At 57.0% G+C, this 20684-nt stretch overlaps 2 protein-coding genes across 8 annotated transcripts in view; both read right to left on the bottom strand.

Moving 5' to 3' along the window:
- CRTC1 (CREB regulated transcription coactivator 1) overlaps window positions 1-1299 on the bottom strand; it is a 78778-nt gene extending 77479 nt beyond the window's left edge. For all 6 annotated transcript variants that reach the window (XM_060296923.1, XM_060296925.1, XM_060296924.1 and 3 more), the window contains exon 1: window positions 1145-1299. In XM_060296923.1, the coding sequence (XP_060152906.1) occupies window positions 1145-1270 (126 nt within the window). In that variant the 5' untranslated portion in view covers window positions 1271-1299. The remainder of the gene's footprint in view (window positions 1-1144) is intronic.
- An 8599-nt stretch (window positions 1300-9898) lies between these two features.
- The window catches only part of KLHL26 (kelch like family member 26), a 28161-nt gene continuing 17375 nt past the window's right edge, over window positions 9899-20684 (bottom strand). Inside the window, exons 2-3 of one of the 2 annotated variants that reach the window (XM_060296921.1) lie at window positions 14909-15085; window positions 9899-12722 (exon numbers count right to left, since the gene is read on the bottom strand). In XM_060296921.1, the coding sequence (XP_060152904.1) occupies window positions 11135-12722; window positions 14909-15085 (1765 nt within the window). In that variant the 3' untranslated portion in view covers window positions 9899-11134. Of the gene's footprint in view, window positions 12723-14908; window positions 15304-20684 lie in introns of both variants that reach the window. The other variant, XM_060296922.1, reaches the window with a different exon arrangement.

The following is a 20684-nucleotide window of genomic DNA, read 5'->3' as shown; positions in this document are numbered from 1 at the left end:
ATCGAAGCAGAGATTTACTGCCACCTGTGCAAAGCATGCTCCCCTCCCTGACCCACGAGGAAGGGCTTGCTAGACACACTCCACAAAGGAGGATACCGAGACCCAAGGAGCTTGGCACCTCACGGTGGTCGCCAGAGAGCTGGGGCCCAGAAGAAGGGCCAGGGCCCCCAACCCCAGCCACAACCAAGCCCCTGCTCCAGGCCTACAGCGGCTTCCCAGATGAGGTTAGCAGGTAACCGGGCCTGCTCCTGCACACCAAAAGCACCCAGCCATCTGAAGAACTGTCCCTCCATCCTGGTCCTGAGGGGCCAGGGGCCATCTGTGGCCAGCTGTACCTTGTCCTAGTGGGAGGAACATCACCTGGTCCCCACCATATGGGCTGCATGGGGAAGGGGCAGCTGTCTGCACTCCAAGCTCCAAGACAGCCCAATCTGCCTTCCTGATCCCGCCCAGGTCCCCACAGCGGAGGCCAGACCTTTCCCTCAAGTATCCAAAAGGGAGATACCTATCCCATCTCAGCTCTGCAAGTGGGGGTACCTGTCCTTCCCCCAACACTCAGGCAGTGAGTGCACAGGTGACAGTGATGGAGAGACACCTGTCCCTTCAGGTAGCAATGGTGTGGGGGCAGCTGTACCCCTCAGGTGCCAATGATATAGGAGCACCTATCCCCCCTCCCCAGTTAACAGTAATGCTTGCAAGCAGCACCCAGTTCACACACCTCAGTATCACTGCCCTAGGTAGCAGTGATATAAAGGCACCTATCCCCCTCAGGTAGCAGTGTGGGGACACCTTTCCCCCCCCTCAGGTACCAATGATGTAATGGCACCTGTTCCCTCCATGTAGTAATGATGTAGAGACCCCTGCCCCTACAGGTAACAATGATGTAAAGACACCTGTCCCCCACTTCAGGTAGCAATGATGCAGGGACACCTTCACCCCTTCAGGTATCGATGATGTGGGGGCACCTGTCCCGCCCACGACGCCCGGGGCGTGGGGACACCTGTCCCCACGGGCCGAGCCAAGTCCCGCCCCCGCCGCGCGCGCCCCGCCCCCGCCGCGCGCCCCCCACCCCGTGCACGCGCCAGACACGCGCCCCCTGCCTCCCTCTCCGGCCCAGAGGGGTCGGCGCGGGCAGCCCCCTTACCCGCGCGGCCCGCGTCAGGCTCAGGTCCTTCATGACCTCCTCGAAAGCCGCCGTCTCCTCCGCTTGCTTCTGGTTGTGCAGGGCGATCTTCTCGCTGAATTTCCGCGGATTGTTCGAAGTCGCCATCTTCTCGCCGCCTCCTCCTCCTCCTCCTCCTCCTCCTCCACCTCCTCGCCCCCCCCACTCGCCGGTGCCACCACGCAAGCGCCGGCTGGACCCGCGGGCGGCGGGCAGTGCGCAGGCGCGCCGGCTGTAGTGAGAGCGGCACATGCGCACAGGAGCGGCGCGCGGCGCGGGGGCGATAGCGCATGCGCGCGCCTCGGCGGCGCGCTTAGAGGCCAGAAGGGGAGGCGGGAGAGGGAGGGTGGAGTTTTCGGCGCAGTCGCAGTGAGTCGCCTCCTGGCCCGCTGGACAGCGGCCGTCTGGCTGTTGGGCAAGGGACAGGCTGGGCCGCTGGAGCTCCCAAGAGAGAGACTCCTGGACGCAAACCCTTCCAGGTCACCAAGATGGAGCCAGCACCCATCCCAAGGACAGGTAGCACTCGAGGCTGAGCCTGGGTCGGACCAGTTCAGCTCAGAGACCAGTTCAGGGCGTTGCTCATCCATGCATGCATTCATTCATTTATGGAGCGCCTATGTGTGCCAAGCGTACTGGGGGAACGGCGTGAGCAAGCAGACGTGGTCCCTGCCCTCATGGGATGCACAGTCGGGGCGGGGGGATGGAACATAACCCACCAACAAATGACCCGAGAACTTTTCAGATGGAGAGAAATGTGATGTGGAAAATAAAACCAGTGATGGGCCAGGAGGAGAGTGATGTTAGGAAGGGAGGCTCCTATGGCCAACATGGTTTTGGGGGTGCGATCAGTCCCCAGCCCAAAATCCCAATGTCGTCCTTAACACCTTTCTTTCCCTGTTCCTATCCCCTATCCAGTTCCTATTTTCTGGATCCTTAAGCTCGGAGCACTGGAGCTACATAGCTTCAGCCTCCTCTCTGTGAATTTCTCCAGTCCAGTTTTGCTCAAGGAAGCCAGCTTTGCCATGGGGTGCTAAAGGACAGGTCCAGAAATCCCACCCAGACCCATCAGTGAAAGGGACAGCAGAGTCTCCCCGATGATGAGGGGCGGGGGGCAGGTGACCTAGAGAGGCAAGAGGGATTCTGACACCTAGTTGTCTCTCCCCAGACAGAGGGACCCCAACCACCAATGTCAAAGTTTGTATTCAAGAGGCTCCAGGGATTTCGGAGCATGGGTGGGGCAGAAGCCAGGAGGGGCAGCCAGGGGAATTGGGGGCATCTCTAATTGCACAACAAGCACACTTTTTTACCAGGGCGAGGGATGGCTGGAGGGGACACTGATGGAGATCATAGGGGGAAACCAACATTTTCCAAACATGCTTTTATTTACATTTTACAACAGTTTAATGAAAAGTCCACATTAAATACATACACATACATAGATTTTAATTTGGAGTGTCCTGGGCACTGCCACTGCTCTATTTTATCCTTCTTGTTCATATGGTTTTGAGCACTTTATTGGACTTCTAGCCTTTTTGCCTAGCAAGTATCTGCCACCTATCTGGGGTGTCAACAACCAACTACCCTTCAGGGAACCCTTTCCAACTTTCAGTCCCTGGTTTGTGGTAGAGCTGGTCTCACCACTCGCTCTCCCCACAGTCTCCCCTTCAAATTGGAAGCCTTGGCCAATCAGCAGAGCCATTGCTCTGACCAGCACGATTGGGTCAGGGCAGGCATGTGACCCAGTTTGCCCAATGAGATGCAAGTCTGGAATTTTTGTTTGAAGCATGGGAAAGAGAAGCACCCTCTTTGCTTGGGTGGCTGATTTGAAGGATAACACAGGTTTGGAGAGCCAGAGGTCACCACTTGAAGAGAGGTGGCCTGGGGAATTCCCTGGTGGTCTAGTGGTTAGGATTCTGTGCTTTCACTGCCGTGGCCTGGGTTCAATCCCTGGTTAGGGAACTGTCCTAGAAGTCGCACAGTACGCGTGGACAAAAAAAAAAAAAAAAAAGAGAGAAAGGTGGCCTGAGAGTAAACCCACACAAAGGAAAACAGAACCGAATGTAGGCAAAGACACTCTCAGAATTCCTGCATCCAGCCATACCTGAAGCTAGACACTCCTGCCTTTTCAGTTATATGAGCCAATAATTCATGCTCTTTTTTGCTGAAGTCGATTTGAAGTCCATCTTCTCTCCCTGGCACGGAGACTGAAGCTTCTGGGAGTCAGGTAAGGGACTGGACATTCTATTTATGTGACTTTTAGTCCCTGCCACCATCCTGAGATTGGACAGGAAATAGTGACAGAGAGCAGGGACGGCAGCTGCCCATAACAAGTTAAGCGCCAGAGCCAGGACTGGAACTCGGGCCTGACAGCAGAGGTCGGCTTCCTTCTCTACACCAGGTTTTGTCAAGTTTAAATGAGGTTAATATATGTCAAGTGCCTGGCTCATAATAAGTGCTCAAAAAATGCTGGTTACCCAGATCACTTACATAAGGCTGCACTAAGCCGGTTTCTGCACAGAAAGATGGAGGAGAAAAGATTTCAGGGGGAGCAGGGGCCACAGCAAGAGGCTGTGCCCACAGGGCAGAGGTGAGGGGCCAGTGCTCGCCCTACTCACCCCCGTTTACCCCGCACCCCAGCAGCAACTCGATCCATCCTAAACCCTGGTGATGAGTCAGAGGAAGCCACAAGCCTGCTTATTGCACAATGGCCAGACAGTGACCAAAGCCCTCCTCCCACTCCACTGACCCCCAGCCCTGAGAAGGGTGAGGCCAGGGCGTCTGGTGACCCAGGCAGAACCCAGCCCTGACTCTATCACTTTCTCCCTTCATCAAAGGCACCTTCCACCACCCAGTGTGGCCCGGGCAAGACTTCTGGAGCAGCTCATGGTCTTCGTAAAGGGGGGGCGGATCTCATGCTCCCTATGACACTCAGAAAAAAATCCAGTGGCCCGAAGGGTCCTCACACAGCCTGGCCCCTCACTCCAGCCACCCTGGCTTCCTTGCTACTCCACCTCCAGGTCTTTGCATGTGCTGTTTCCTCTGCCCGCACTGCTCTCCCCCCAGATCCTTTCATGGCTGGCACCTTCTCATCTTTCAGACCTCTCCTCTGGCAGACCCACCCTGAGGGCGCTATCTAAAGTGTACCCTTGAATGTTTGTCCCATGATCCAGGAACATCCCACCCTCTGAAGGCAGCTGTGTCTGGAGTACTGTCTGCTCCCCTATAGACTGAGCAGAGATCAGAAGCTGAAAGTATGTTCACCCTTCTCAGACACTCCGGGGGCTTGAAGTTCCTGTGTGATGCAGAAAGAACACAGACACACCCAATTCCCTACTCCTAAGGCTTGTTCTCTGTTGATGGCTCTGAGCACTTTAGGCCTCATTTTATACTCATCTGTGTTCATTCTGTTTCCCTGGCTCCCCAGAGCTAACACAAGACTAGTCAGAAATGGGGAATGAGGAAGGGTTTGTTAAATGAATATGCCTGGGAAACTCCTATCTATCCCTCAAAACCCACCTCAAATGACCCCTCCTCCAGAAAGCCATTCCTGACCCCAAAGCAGAGCTGTTCCTCCCTCTGGACTCACACAGCCCTGGGTCCTTCTCCAGCCAACCCTGACCCAAAGGGATAAGGAACATCCCATTCTCTCTGTCTCTGTTTTTTTTTTTTTTTGGTTGCACTGGGTCTTCATTGCGGAGCGCAGCCTCTTTGTTGTGGCACGTGAGCTTCTCTAGTTGCAGCACACAGACTGTCTAGTTGTTGTGCAGTGTGGGCTCAGTAGTTGCGGCACGCAGGCTTAGTTGCCCGCGGCATGTGGGAATCTTAGTTCCTCGACCAGGGATCGAACCCACGTCCCCTGCATTAGAAGGCAGACTCTTTATTTTTTCTTTTTTAATATTTATTTATTTATTTGGTTGTGCTGCGTCTTAGTTGTGGCAGGTGGGCTCCTTAGTTGTGGCTCACAGGCTCCTTAGTTGTGGCATGCGAACTCTTAGTTGTGGCATGCACGTGGGATCTAGTTCCCTGACCAGGGACTGAACCCCAGCCCCCAGCATTGGGAGCATGGAGTCAACCACTGAGCCACCAGGGACGTCCCGGAAGGTGGATTCTTAACCACTGGACCACCAGGGAAGTCCCAGGAGTATCCCATTCTTAAATAGCTTCCCTTGAGTTACAGAGCACATCCAAGTGTGAGCTAAGAGGCAAGTCCTATAAGCTACTTCTTGCTGCCTCCATGATACAGTTTTCTCTCCTGTGCTCCATAACTTTGGCTGGCTCCCTTTTTTACTCTGCCAGCTTCCCTAGCATCCTCTCCCACCCTTCCCTTTCTCATGTCCTCCATCCAGCCTTGCTGATCCTGCGTGGGCCTTTGCACAGGCTGTCTCCCTGCCTAGAATGCCCTTTCCCCTGCATCCAGGCCACAGCACCCCTCAACGTAAAGCTTCTAAATACAAGCTAAATTAAAACCTAAATTCCTGTGCGTTTCTGCGTGGCCCAGCCCTTGCCAATTCTCCAGCTGTGTGACAACAGGCAAGTGATTTCATGTCTCTGAGCCTCACTGTCCTCCCATGTGAAATGCAGATAATGGCACTCCGCAGAGCAAGCTCTTGGGAAGATTAAATAGATAATGCATGTAAAGCACTTAGCTCAGCGCCTGCTTCCTCGCAAGCACTCAGTAACTGTTAGGGAAGCAAAACCCTACATCGAGATGTTAGTTTTCATGGCTTGCTTTTCTGCACTGCCTTATATGGAATCTTAGTCAATCCAGGGTACCCACATTGCATGAAGGTGAACTCGGGCCATTGGGAGCTGGAAGGCAAAGAGGAAAACCATCCAGGGCCCGTCTTTGACTTCCAAACCAGGCCCTCATCAGACAGAGTTTTGAAAGGCAAAGCAAGAACCAGGTTTGATTATGAAGCGAAAGGGAAGAACCCGATGGGAGCCAGAAACACCAGACATGGAGCTCACTCCTTACGACCGAATAAGAGGTTAGATGAGGACCCAGGCCCCTCAGCCCCCCACTGCAGGCTGAGTGTGGGGTGGAAGGTAGGACGGGGCGGACTGCCGGACTGCCAAGGAGGCTGGAGTTGAGGGGGCAGGGACCCAGGGGGATGGATCTAGGGTATGGTGGGGCAGAGCCAACCGTCCAGTCCCCACCACAACCACCACCACGCTGAAGGGACATCTGGGGCAGGCCTTCCAGTGACACCAGAATGCCCTGAGACTTGGCTGAGCTCCAGCTAAACTGCCTCACAGAGCCCCCCGCTACCCGCTGTCCAAAAGCCCAGGACACTTACAGCCCCAATCTACTCCACAATAAAAGAGAAAGATTCCCCAACCTCTAGGGGGCAGTGGCTGCAGAAGAGATACAGCCGGCTTTTCTTTTTGGTGGCCCAGCATCTGGAGGCTGGGGAATCCCCATAATGGGAATTCAGCCTCCCCAATGACAACAGAGGCTCCAAAGCCAATGGTGTGATCAGTCAAATTATGGGCCTCAGTTCCCCTTCGTTTCTGTGTCCCACCCTTTGCCACACCGCTGTGCATTCTTCCTGCCTAAGGTAGGGGATATTTACCCAGCCCTGATTTTGAGCACATCATTTGCTTTGGCCAAAGGAATATGGGTAGAAGCAGCAGCACAAGAGTTCCGAATCTGGACCTTAGGAAGCCTCATGTGATCCCACTTGTCCTCTGGCACCATTGTAAGAGGAGAACATAGGTTGACTAGCTGCTGGTCCCAGGAAGATGCAAGGTAGGTGGAGCTGAACTTCCTGGTTACTCCACAGTCTTGCACCTGGAAGCAGAGCTGCTCAGCCAAGGGAAGCCTAGAACAAATACCCCACCCCAGCTGAGTCACAGACATGTGAAAAATATTTTTGCATGCCATTGAGACTTGGGGTTGCTTGTTACACAGCAGCAGCAGCTGACTAATACACTGAGGTACTAACTTTCCCCACTCCCTAGGGCATTGGAGCAGGACATGGGCTGGGCCAACAGGATGTTTCCAAGTGATGCAAAGACACAGCATTGGGGCAGGAGCATGTGGTTTCCAGGGGCAGCTATGGCGAAGTACCAGTGGCAGTGCCAGTTGAGGCATCTGGATTCTGTGGTGGTGGCAGGAGTGACCTCACCAACCAGTTCCCTGGCATGATTTCAGCTAATCACCCTCGCCTCCTTGATTTCTACCACTTTCTGAGCCTGGTTTTCCAGCCTTCCTGCCACTTTTGTGAGGAACTGAACAGACTTCCAATGCACATTTTTGCTATTTAATTTGGCCGGTGTTTCCGCTGCTTGCAAATTAAAACCTTGACTTACATAAGATGGGGAAACCCCAGCATCTGTTACATTTATATTATAATTTTGGAACTGTTTGGGTTACAATTAGCAGAATATCTGACCACTAGTATCTTAAGTGGCACAGACATTGTGATTTTTCATAAAAAGGAGTCTGGAGGTAAGAGGTTCCAGGGTGGGACTGGTGCCCCCATGGTTTCAGGGCTCTGGGAGGCAGCATCTCTGTGCCTGTCTTAACTTGCTCCTCATGGCCACAAGATGGCTACAGAAGCTCCTGGCATCATGTCCTCGTAGGAAACAGTAAGGGAGGGAAGGGGGCAATAAAACCTTTCCTGTGTCCAGAAACCCCTACCCCAGACCTCCCCTTAAAACTTGCTGGCCAGAACTGGGAAATGTGCCCAGATGGAGAAAAACCCCCACAAAAGACGTTGCCAAGAATGGCTCAGCCAAATCCTAAATTAACCCCCGAGGCTGGGCACCAAACCATGGCTCTGTTGGTGAGGAGGGTGAAATGATCGCCGGGATGGCAACAAGCGGGGTCAGCCACAAGAATTAAGCTGGGCCCTTTGTTGTGGGCAGAAGCACGGCTTCGTGGCCCTCTTGCCCTGGGGGTCTGCAGGCCAACGGTGCCCACGGATCCTGGAGTGGATGAGACTCTGCTCCCACCACCCCACCCCAAAAGCTGTCATTTGTGCAACAAACATTCAGGCTGTGCCTCCTGGGACACATGGCCAGGTGCCCCTAATAAAACTGATGTGCCGAGGCTCCACCATGAGAAGCAAAAGCTCCAGGGCCCGTGAGAACAGAGGGGCTGGAGCTGCGTTCTCAGAGATGAAGCCAGGGGCGGGTTTCCAAGCTGGCCAGGTCTGGGGCAGATTCCCACCTCACACGGCTCCCCCGAGGCCCCCTTGGCCCTCGCTCACTGTGAGGCCCCAGAAGTCACACTTGGCCTCCCTCTCGCGGGCCTCCATCCCACCGTCCCAGGAGATGGCGTTTTCCCACAGCCCAAGCCCAGGTGCAGAGGGAGGCTCCTGCCGGCCACATCCAGGGCCACGGTGGGAAAGCAGGCTATCTGGAAGCAGACGGGCTCTCCACAAGCTCAGTCCCTACGTGCCCAAGCTACCCTGGGCCAAAGGTGAAGGAGGTGATGAGGTGATGAGCTCCAGACCCCTTCAGGGTGCTGTGCAGAGGAGGGCCAGGCTAGTCCAGGAGCATGTACACATGTGAGCTGTGTGTTTAATTGTGCGTGAGTGAGCATGTGAGTACGTTACACGGCCTATGAACAAGGCTACCTGTGAGTGTGACCACGTGGATGTGGGTGTCAGATGCATGAGTGCAGGTGTGCGTGTAAGCGTCTGCGTGCCTGTGTGCACGCATGTTCCGCCTCCCTCTGAAGGACACAAATGTGCACAAAGTGAAGATGCAAGCCAGTTTCTGCTAAATTAAAAACAGCTTTTTCGTGTTTAAAGTTTACAATACGAAAAATAATTTTCCTTTCTTCCGGGGGGGTGTGGGTGTGGAGAGGGAGGGGCAGGGGGCCCCTGAGAACATTCCATGAACCAGCCCAGACAGTTATGCACAATCGACCCAGTTAGATATGGCAGCACCTCCCCGCCCCCAACTCCGCGCCGGCGCCCCTGCCAGCTCGTTGGGGACAAGATGTTCTGAGGTGTGAGCTGATCTGGGGGGACTTGCAGCCAGCAAAGGCTTCTTCTCCCTTCCCCCCCACCCCGAAGGGGCCGTGCCTCCAGCAGGGAAGGGTTCTCTTTGGGGGAGCTCAGGTTGGGGGTGATGAGAAGGGGCTAGAATGTTCCAGTAAGTCCCTGAGGGCTGCTGTTTTTTCACTTCTATGCCCCTGGCAGTGTGGGCTCCTTACTGGTTCCCAACCAAGTTCTTATTTCCACCCTGCACCCCCATACACACACCCAGCCTCACCCCGGGCCCTGACGGCCACTGCACAGGAGCAGCAGGCCTGTGGGTACGTTTTGAGGATGATCCCGGAAGCCCCATAGGGAAGCACAGTGACTTCATGCTTCCTTTAGGACCTGCCCTGCTCCTCCCCTATCACAGCCTCTGCGGAGGGGGGCTCCCCAGCTTCCCAACCTGGAGTCCCAGGACTGAGCAGATGGAGACAGAACCTGCCAGGGGCTGTGGGGCTGGCTGATGGCAGGGGGCCGGGTCACCAGGCGCAAGGAACCACCTGGAAAGAGTCTCTGGAAGGCTGCCTTGCCCCGGCTGGTTGCCCTCTGTCTTCCAGGCGCCGGGTGGAAGGACGTCCTAGCCTCCTTTCCTGTTGCCCCCAGGCCTCTGAGCCAAAGGCCGGCCCCACTTCCGGCTCCTCTGCAATGCTGGAAAAGGGCGAGGGGGGAGAGGAGCCCCCAAACATGCAAGGACACGAGGAATCTGCGACCCATCAAGCCCACAAGCTCAGCACTGGGCCCACTCCATCTTTTTACCATAACATTTTTATTAAATAAAAGGAAAGTATTAGGAGACAACGTCTGCTAAGGTATGAGGTTAATTATTTACATGGCGAGCGGGTCACAGAGACACGACATCAATCGTCCATTAGCAGCAGAAGAGACACTTTAAGTTGCCCCGAGGGTACAAATCCCATTTATAAGACAGTGGTGCTGGCCTCTTAAAAAAAAGCAGAAGAGAACAACAACAACAAAAAAATGGTTTTGAGGTTTAGACACCAAAGCAAATGTGGCTGGAGATGCCGCAAAGCCCTTGAAGGCAGAGGCCTCACAGCCCGCCTGACTTCCCACGCAGGGTGGGCACAGGCCTGCGGCATGTCAACCTGAACACAGGATTGGGGGGAGCAGAGGGCTGGAAAGAGGGGGAGAAATAAAAAGCACGGGACAGGCCTGTGGAATGCAGATGCACTGTGAGATTCTGAAGCAGGCGTCCCCTTTCATTCATGGGACCGGGACAGGGATGAGGAGAGTCAGCCCGTTCTTATTAAGGCCCCACACATCACCCAGGGCCAAACGGGAAGGCCTGATGCCCGTAAGGACGGTCTCTGGGAGCTGGCTGTGTTGTTTTTCCTCCTGAAAGCGGATGACAGAACACCCTGAAGGTGCTAAGACCCAGGCCAGGAATAGAAATGAGTGCCGGCTCCCTCCTGCCCAGCAGCTCAGGCTTCTTGGGGAGGTGGAAACGTGCCCTTCTGGCCAACCCGAGCCAGGTACTTGCCAGCCGCTTCTCCTGCTCCTGGAGGTCCATATGTTAGAGACTTGGGGTATGTTTATTTTAAAAAGGACGCATGCAACTCATGGGGGTTGGGGGGAATTTGGGGATCAACCGGGAACGAGTTCGTATCTGCATTTCTCAGACCTCCAGGCAGGGGGAGGGGAGAGAAGTGGGGCAAAGCCACACCACGACGCCCCAAAGGAGACCCCGATTCCCGCCCGCCAGGCAGCCAGCGAGAACTGAAGGTGGGCGAGGAAACCACCTTGGGTGTGAGTTTGCTGCCACATCAGCCTTGTTGCTGGCAGCCTCCCCCACTGGGCACAGAGCCAGAATCTGCTTCAGGAAGGAAGGGGGGGGGTGAGGAGGGTGCCTTATGCGAGACCAGCCCGCGGGGGTGGGAATTTGAAGTTCCCCGCCCAGACACGCACCCGCCAAGCCCCTCGCAGAAACAGCAGGCGGCCAGGCCGGGAACCGGGGTCTGGGGAGCTACCTCCTGGTCCTGGCCCGGGGCAGCAGGACAGGGGCACAGGCGATGCCGGCAAAGGACTCCGGGAAGTGCAGGTCGCGCTCCCACTCGTCCGTCTCGGTGTTGTACACCTGCACGATGCCTGTCACGTTGTTGAGACGCCAGTTGTAGCCCCCAACGATGTAGATCTTCCTGTCCAGCAGGCAGCAGCCGGCCTCTGACTGTCCGGCCCGCATGGGGCTCACACTGGTCCACTGGTCCGTCTCGGGCACGTAGTACTCCACAGCCAGCACGTCGAAGCAGCGGTCAACGTGGTCCATGCGGCCACCGAGGGCGTAGATGCGGCCGCCAGCGCCCACCATGGCGTGGAGCACTCGGGGCTCGCTCATGGGAGCCTTGAACTCCCACTGGTCGGCCTCGGGGTCGTAGCAGTGCAGGGCCTTCTTGTCCTCCACCGAAATGCCGTAGCCGCCCGAGATGTAGAGGCGGCCCCCAGACGAGGCACCCGCGTGGCCCCACGTGCGGCGCTTCAGTGAACAGGCGTAGCCCCACTCATTGCGCCGCGGGCAGTACCTCTCAACTGAGGCCAGGCTGCCGGCCCGGTTGCGGCCACCTGTGGCGTATACCATGCCGCACAGCACGTTCAACTGGAACTGGATTCGGCTCTCCTGCATGGCCTGCAGGCGCAGCCAGCGGTTCAGGTGGGGGTCGTAGCGGTAGCAGGAGTCCACGGCACCCTCGCCACTGCGGTACTGCAGGTGCTGACCCCCGGCCACGTACACGAAGTTGTCCAGCACGGCTACGCACGTGTGGCTGCAGCCCACCTCCATCTCCGTCAGCTCACGGAAGTGACGGGACCCCGGCTCGGGCAGCTGGTACACCTTGCTGCTGACCGAGCGGTCGCTGTCGGTGTAGGGCGTGCCACCAAAGGCAACCAGCGAGGGCACATCCGAGCGCACGGCTGTGCGCGGCGACTGCATCTCATGCTGCCGGAAGGGGAGCACCTGGTAGTTGAAGGCCTCCAGCAGGTACTGGCGGCACAGCACATCCTCCACCATGATGTCTAGCGTCTGCACGCTGTCCACCAGGTCTGAGGACCGCATGAGCGGGAAGCGGATGTGGCAGAGCACGTGGCTGGCGCGCAGCCGCCGGGCGGGGTCGTGCTGCAGCCAGCGGACGGCCACACGGAACAGGTCAATCTCGGCGCAGCTCTGCAGCCGGTTGCTCTTCAGGAAGAAGACGAGGCGCTCCAGCGGCAGGTGCAGGAAGTCCTCCTCCTCGGCAATCTGCAGGAAGTGCCGGAAGGTGAAGGTGTCCACCGATTCCTTGAGCGAGGCCAGGCTGAAGGTGGTGGCCATGTGGCCAATGTTGAGGCAGGTCTCCACGCTCATGGCGGCCTTGAGGAACTCCTCACACAGCTCCACCACGGGCAGCATCTGCAGGAACACGGCTGCACCCAGCACGTCCTGCACACAGTCCAGGTCCAGTGTCACCTCGGCACTGTAGGCAAAGTCGATGATGTGCTGCAGGCCGCGGGCCGACACGCCCTTCAGCTCAATAACGTCCTGGCTCGTCTCCCTCATGCCGCCCGTGAACATGGCCCTGAAGGTCAGAAACATAGCATGTGGGCTCGGGGCAGCCAAGGGGCACTGTGGCTGCCCGAGCATGGCCTGGCCCCAGGACACTGTGAGCAGGGCACGGCCGGCCAGGGGAAAGCAGGCTGGATGCTCATTAAAGACAGGCAAAAAGGAAAAGACTTTTAATCCACCCCTAGCCATGCATCTTCCTACAAGCAGCAACTCCCCACTCCGCCCCCCTACGTGGAGCCCTGCCTGGCCTCACCCAGAAGTGTGCGGTGCTGGGGCCCAGCTGCCTCAAAGGGCGGGGACCAGGGGCTGCTCGCTGCGGGGCTGGTGCGGCTGTGCAAGAGACGACCAAACCTTGGCTTTGGCTTTGGCTCTGGGGACAGGTCTCCAGCCCCACATTAACACCCAGCCCTGGACGACCACGCCGGCGGCAAGTTCAGGAGACAAGGCAGGGACCCCCAAGGGCACTAGGCACTGTGGTTCACAGAGCCCAGCCCCTCACGTGGGCAGCTGGCTCCACGTTCCCCAGCCTGGGTCACTGTCACATGGGTTGGGGAGGGGTGAGGGTGCCCAGTCAGAGTGCCCATCAGGGGGCGGTGCTAGGGTCCCTGCCATCTCCAGAGGCTTACGTGGTCAGGAAAGCCCCCTGAGAATGGCCCAAAGGAACACCAGCCCATCGTGAGACCCGCCCCCCAGCAGCAAGTAACCCCAGCTCTGTCAGCCGTGCTATCCTGCTCTGAGAAGCAGTGCTAATGTGAGCGCTGCTGAGAGACGTAGGCCCTGGGTCACAGCTCCCCATGGCCTTTGAGGGCCCCCCACAAGGAAGAGGGGTGAGAACCCCAGTGCCTGCTCAGGGTTCATGGCAGGTTCTAGAAGATGGCGTGTGCTCCAGCTTGGGGCAAGCTGGCATTTCATAATTATAACTACCATCAGCACACGCCTGTGACAGCCGTCTGAGGGGAGAGAACTTCCCGACATTGCCCGACAGATGTCCGTCCCCTAGCCGCACACCCAGTGGGCCCAGCTCAGGCCCCAGAGGAGGGACAGCTGAGCTTGGTGCTGCCGTGCGGCCACTGACTAACAACCCCCCAACCCTCCACCACAGTGCTCTACCAGCCCCCTGGACCCTGCCCCTTCTTGTCCCCGCGAGTCCCGTCAGCCCATCGAAGGCAGAAGCAATCACGGTGACGGTGACGGGAGGGAGCATTGCCTTTTAAGGCCTCTCCAACTGCAGTGCCAGCGCAGAGGAGCCTTTAAAGGGCATTTCTGGCTGGGCCAGCCCGCCCGTCCCCAAATCCAGAATAAAAATAGAAGCGGCGCCCCAGATGGCTTGGCTGCTCCAACTCCCCAGAATGGCCCCTCTGAGCCCGTGGGGCGGGCAGCCAGGGGGCGCACCAGGCAAGGCACCCCAGCTGCGAGGAACATGCAGCCCAAGACGGGCACCTGGGATGGCAGGTGGGAACGCTTCGGCCACCCTGGCAATGTGGGGCTGAAGAACCACCCCCAGGGCGGCACCCCAGCTCTCTCTGGTGTCAGGAGGAAGCTTGCCAGCTGGTCACTAAGGGAATGAGGGAGACTGTCCCCAGCCTGTGACAGCCCCCAGCTGATGAGAATGGCCCCCAGCCCTGCTCCGTGGGGCCCTCGCTCCGCTGCCCAGCCAGGCACAGGGAAGGAGCTTTCAGGAAAGGGCCTTTAGGGTAGAGAGACCTGTACACCCAGCAAGGCCTCACTCACCACGTGGGGCCTTGGACAGAACCTGGCGCACACAAGGGCGGCCGAGCAGGTGTCCCTCCCGTCCGTCAGCCTGAGCACAGGTGCCATGAGGGCAGAGCTCGTGCCTGTCTTATCCCTGCTAAATCCCCAAGGCCTAGAACAGCGCCTGGCACATGCAGGCATCACATAAAGCCTTAGAATGAAAACCTGACGGAGCCCTGCCACCTTCGCAGGGCAGAAGCTGCTCATCGGGCACCCACCTCTGTGCCCCAGGCATGCTCTGCTTGTCTGCTCAGTGTCCCCCACAAGTTTGAATAAGCAGCAAACCTGGAAAAACCTGCAGGCTTACTGGACTTCTCTCTAAACCCAAAGATGGGCTAACCCCAGCCATTCTCCCTCAGAGCCATCCCCGGCTAGATGCCCAGCCCTGAGATCTTCCCTCTTAGAAGGGCAGCACCCTCCACCCTGCCCCTGGGGGCCCACGCTCACCTGAAGTAGTCGCTGCAGGCGGCCAGGACCACCTTGTGCGCGTGAAAGGTCTCTTGGTTGATGGTGAGCACGACATCCAGGAGCTGGCCCTGGGCGCGGAGGGCGGCGAGGCCCTGCAGGAGGCTGGTGCTGTGGCCCGGGGCTGAGAAGGTACACTTGAGGGCCCCGTTCTTGTCGGCCATGCTGGGGGAGAGCAGAGGTGGGCAGGTGGCTCACCGGCCTCAGGGCCGTCTGGTCCCTGGGCAGGCTTGGCAGGGCTCTGAAGCTGCCCCGGGTGGAGGCAAAATTGCCAGAACCAGCCCCAGAGAAGTGGAAACCAGGCCTGGGTCCCAATGGTGTCTGCCACCTGCCCACTGACTGGCCGTGGCAGTGGATGCGCCTCTCCAGCCTCCATTTGCCGCCTGTGAAATGGGCGGGGTTTGATGCAGGACCTGCAGAGCCTCCCGTATCCCTTTTTTTTGTATTTGAGATGAGATTCACATAACATTCATCATTTTAAAGTATACAATTCAGTGGCATAAAATCCACTCACAATGTTATGCAACCATCACCTCTATCTAGTTCCAGAACATTTCAGCACTGTGAAAGAAGACCCACACCCATTACCAGTCACCCCCACAATCCCCCTCCCCCAGCCCCTGGCAACCACTAATCTGTCTCCTGTAACTATGGATTTGCCTGTTTTGATGTTTCATATAAATGGAATCATGCAACATGCGGTCTTTTGTATCTGGCTTCTTTCACTCAGCCTGATGCCTTCAAGGTTCATCCATGTTGTAGCGTGTGTCAACGCTTCATTCCTTTTTCTAGCTGAGTAATATTCCCCTGTGTGGACACACCATAATTCCTTTATCTGTTCACCCATCTATGAACCTTTGGGTTGCTTCCAACCTTCTCCTCTTTAAAAATTTATTTCATTAGCTTTCATTCTAAAATGACCTGTGCTGGGGCTTCCCTGGTGGTGCAGTGGTTAAGAATCCGCCTGCCGATGCAGGTTTGAGTCCTGGTCCGGGACGATCCGACATGCCAAGGAGCAACTAAGCCCACGTGCCACAACTGCTGAGCCCGCACTCTAGAGCCCACGAGCCACAATACTGAAGCCCGCGCGCCTAGAGCCCGTGCTCCACAACAAGAGAAGCCACTGCAATGAGAAGCCCACGCACCGCAACGAAGAGTAGCCCCTGCTCGCCACAACTAGAGAAAGCCCGCGCACAGCCACAAAGACCCAACGCAGCCAAAAATAAATAAATAAATAATAGCAAATAAAATGTCCTGTGCCTACTGAGTGCTCGTTTTAAGGAACAGGACTCTCCATGTCACCTCACTGTCCCCTGTGCCCCAGTGAGCCATCCCCACGAGTAAGCCCCTCTTCTCTCCCCTGCAGGAGGTGGGGTGGGATTAGTTGCCAGCGCAGAGCTCCAGCACAGGTCTGAAGGAGGAACTTGAAACCTGCAGCCTCCCGGGTGGCACTAAGCCCCGGGGTTGGGGGTGCCACGGGCCAGCTTCTCACCGTGGGAGAGGGAGAGCCACCTCCAGCGGGTGCTGACCTTCAAGGTCCAGCCACTCTGACACCAGCCAGCATGCCTCTTGTGCCCTGTACCCCAGGGGAGGGCGGCCACACGACCATCAAGTCACCCTGGCCGTTTACGGAAGAATTCGGCCCTGGCTGCACTCGGTGGATGCCCAGTCGAGGGGAAACGCCTGTCAGTCCTACCTTTCAGGGACACGCTGAACAGGCTGTCCGCAGCCCCAGAGCTATAAGAGGACGCAGGAGGACTGAACCCGGGCCCAGGAAACAGGAGGTTGCGTGGGATCTTCCTGTCACCAACGTAAGGAAGCCATAAAACCAAGAATAACTGCCCTAAGATGGATTTACCTATGGGGGCAGTTAGCTGGGGATGCGACAAGTAAAACAGATTCCTGCACCTCAAAATGAGGATGCACAAGGCAAAGGTTGTCTTGGAATAAAAATAAAGTTTTGAAAAGGAGAGGGGTGGAACTAACCCAAATGCCCATCAGTGGATGAATGCATAAACAAAACGTGGTATATGAATACAACGGAATATTACTCGGTCATAAAAAAAAGAATGAAACTGATTCATGCTACAACATGGAAGAAACTGGAAGACATCAGGCTGAGTGAAAGCCGCCAGACACGAAAGGCCACGTGTTACATGATTCCATTTATATGAAACGTCCAGAAATCCAGAGACAGAAAGTAGATTAGTGGCTGGGGGAGGGGGTGTGTGGAGTGCCCGCATGAGGGTACAGGATTCCCTTTGGGGTGATGAAAACGTTCTGGAACTAAACAGAGACGATAGTTGCACGACACTGTAAAAGCACTAAATGTCACTGAATTATATACTTTAAAATGGTGAATTTTAGGTTATATGACTTCCACCTCAAAAACAATACAAAACTCAAGGACATCTGAGCCTTCTCAGGTCCTGGGCAAAACCCTGCCATGACCTCCAGGGCCTCACAGCATACAAGGTCCTCTGTGGCCCAGCCCCTATCACTCCCACTCGCTTCCCCTCATCCCCTACCACCCCCCAGCCCCTGTCCCCTTTGCTGTTTCATCTCGGAAAACTTTTGTAGAAATGCAGAGATAAATGAGTAGTTTAGGAGGCCCTAATACATCACTTCCTCCTCCAAACACAACAGAAGCGGGCAATGCCCATCAGCCTCCATGGGGTCAAGAGCCTTCCCAGGACTCTCTCAGCCCCCACACCCCACCCCAGGCAAAGGCCATCCTCCCTAGCCCTCTGCTCTCTCCCCATGGCCTCCGGCTCTCTGGAACTTGCTTTCCCATTCCTGGGACTGACGCCTGCCTCTGCCCACAAATGAGGGCCAGGAATGTGGGCACTGGTCTTTCCAAGAAAGCAGGAAGAGAAAGAAGGCTCCTCGACTCCTACTGCCCACCAGCTCCCAAAACACAACCAAGGGGTAAAAGAGCTGACGCCGGGCACAAGACACACAGTCGCTGCTGACGGGAGGTCCCCGGCTCGCACAGGCCGCCCCCATCAGCGGCCTTCTGCAGAGCCTAGGGAAAAGGGGTAAACCATCCAATGGGTAGAGGGGCTGCAGGGCCCTGGACACTGCCTGCAGGCCTGCGAGGTGCTCAGGGTTCCGAAGGTGTGGGGACGTGGCGGGGGGACAGGGGACGTGGCAGGGGGACACCACCTGCGCTTAGCGGAAAACCATCCTGTCTCTGGGAGGCAGGAACACATGTGACTCAGAGCCCAGCGCTGTGGTCATCTGGGCTGGTGATACTGGGACGCCAGTGGTGTCGGTAGCCAGATCCTGGGTTTGTCCTGGAGGCTGGGTGTGCAGACCGTGGAGGGAGGGAAGGAAAGGGACCCAGGAGGACCCTGAGTCTCTAGCTTGGCTGAGTCGCCTCTCCCCACGAGGTGGAGGGGACGCCCACCTCACACGCCCCCCTCCTCTCCCAGGCAGGAAGCAGCCAGTGCTGCGGCATCCAGCCCATCCTTCCTGACTGGGTCACTGCTCGGATCCGAGTCTCTGCTCTTTTGGTTTCCCAAGAACCCCACCTGACCCATGTTCTGAAGATCACGAAGAGAATGTCATTGGACCCTCAGGATTCAGAAGGCCTCCAACTGTACCCACCCACTGGCCAGGGCTGCCCTCAGCCATACAGGCCCTGCCAGGACATCTCTAGGGACAGGGTGTTGCTGTGTCCTCTCGGCGACACCCTGTGACGGGCCTCTGGAGCGCCGAGCCAAAGCCACATCCCACATGAGCCTCCAAGGACCCTTGAGGTGCTCAGATCCATCCCCCCCTCCCCCCCTCTCCTCATGGGCTTTTTTGTCAGCCCCTTGTCTGTTTCTCATGGGTGGGAGGACACAGCATGAATGAGACAGAGCAGACCTGCCCTCGTCGGGTGCACAATCGGGAAATGGGGACCCGAAGTGGTCACATCATCCACAACTGGCTTCACATCGAAGCTGTGAATGTCCCGGGGGGAGGAGACAGGAGCTGGGAGCAGAGAGGTGCAGAGGCCAGAAAAAGTGGGGGTGTCCCCGGCTTCTCCTCCCAGCTCTGCCACCCCTGAGGTTAGACAGTGACGCCCAGCCTCTCCCTGGGAGCAGAGGGCTTGGCTGCATCCTGGGTGTTGGCCCTAAGGCCCGACTTCCACAAACGGCCGCCCCTGTGCAGAGCCACCTCCCCTCCCAAGACGGGCCCCCTCCTGCCTGGGGCCAGGTGCTCCACCTTCCCTGTGCAGCACAGTGGCCTGGGATCAGGGACGGTTGCTGTGACCCCTTGGAACCTCCCTCCCAGGAACAGGGTGCAGAGAAGAGGTGTGTCTCAAACCAGGGGCCGTGTTAAGATGCAGACACAGACGTAGACTTGGCCAGTCTGGGTAGCCCCGGGGATGGCAGTGCTGTTCTCTGCAGATGTCACTCAGCACAGCAGGGGCTGCGGGGTGTGAGGAGGTGACACGCAGACAGCACCTGTGTGCCACTTTCATCACCAGGATCCCCTAGAGTCATCCAAGCCTGGAGCCTGGCCCTGAGCAGAGTGTCTGGAGGGTTGGGCCGGGACCCAAAGCCTGGGAGGTGAATCTTGGCCAGACCCACTCTGGAAAGACTGCCCGGGCTGCACCACGGCCCTTGCTGCTCCAGGCTCTGGCACCTGGTGTGAGGAGCAGAGGGCAGGATTCCGAGGCTGCCCTGCTATCTGCCAGCTGTGTGACTAAGGCACGTTCCCCGGTCCTCTGGGTCTTCATTTTCTCAGCTCTCAAATGGGGCAGGCAGAACTGCCCTGGTGGTCCAGTGGTTAAGACTCCACACTTCCACTGCAGGGGGCACGGGTTCGATCCCTGGTTGGGAAATAAGATCCCGCATGCTGCTCAGCGCGGCCAAAATTTTTTTAAAAGGTGGGAAGGGACAGGGAGGAGCAGATGTCACAGGGCTGCCATGAGGCTCCCCGGCCCCCATCACCTCCTGGGAAATGAGGGACCACAGACCCCCTACTTCCCCCAGCTTCACTTTGGGCTGGCAAAGTGGGGGGCTACATCCTGCCACCAACCATACAAGCCACCCGCATGCCTTTGAATGGGGCCAAGTGCTTGGGAACTTGAAGCTTGGAACCACCCACAGAGCACCAGCCCACGGCAGGTGTCAAGTGAGCCTGGCTGGCCTCTCTGTGGACACCTCACCTCACAGATTTGGTATATTCCCCCAACCCAGCATTTTGCTTTTAGCTGGCCTCAGTTTTTTCTTAGAAGTTCCTCTGAAAGTGTGAGGCGAGCTGGGAGGATTTCCTGTGCTTCCTCTGAGCTCTGGGGACTGGCGTGCCTATGCATGTTTTCACCAGAAGAAAGATCTCCCACCAGAGGCAACTTCATCCTGGGGCTGCTTGGTCCCTGGACATATATTTACAGTGGTCCTCCATATATAAAGAGCACCAAGAAATCAATACAAAGCCAGCAATGTCACAGAAGGATGTGGGTTGACGGTTCCTAGGAAAGGAAGCACAGCTGGCTGGAGAGACCTAAGACTCAGCCTCGCTCACGATAAGGGAAGTGTGCTTGCCAAAGGACTGGCTTCACCCCTCAGGTGGGCAGAGTCATGGGGTGGGCCATCTGGCAGCAGATGCTCTTGTCCATTCCCAGCAGGAGTGCGAAGAGGGACAACTCCCAGGCAGGCAGTTTGGTAGACCTAGAAAAATTCTAAAGGTTCACATCCTTGACCTAGCAGGTCTACTTTTGGGATTTATCTGAGATATACTCGCATGTGCAAGTTGAGAGATGTGTGAGGAT

Source organism: Globicephala melas, chromosome 3 (genome assembly GCF_963455315.2).
Source record: "Globicephala melas chromosome 3, mGloMel1.2, whole genome shotgun sequence".
In the NCBI taxonomy this organism is placed as follows: Eukaryota; Metazoa; Chordata; class Mammalia; order Artiodactyla; family Delphinidae; genus Globicephala; species Globicephala melas.
Note: the sequence above shows the minus strand (reverse complement) of the source record. Positions and strands in the feature narration are given on the sequence as shown.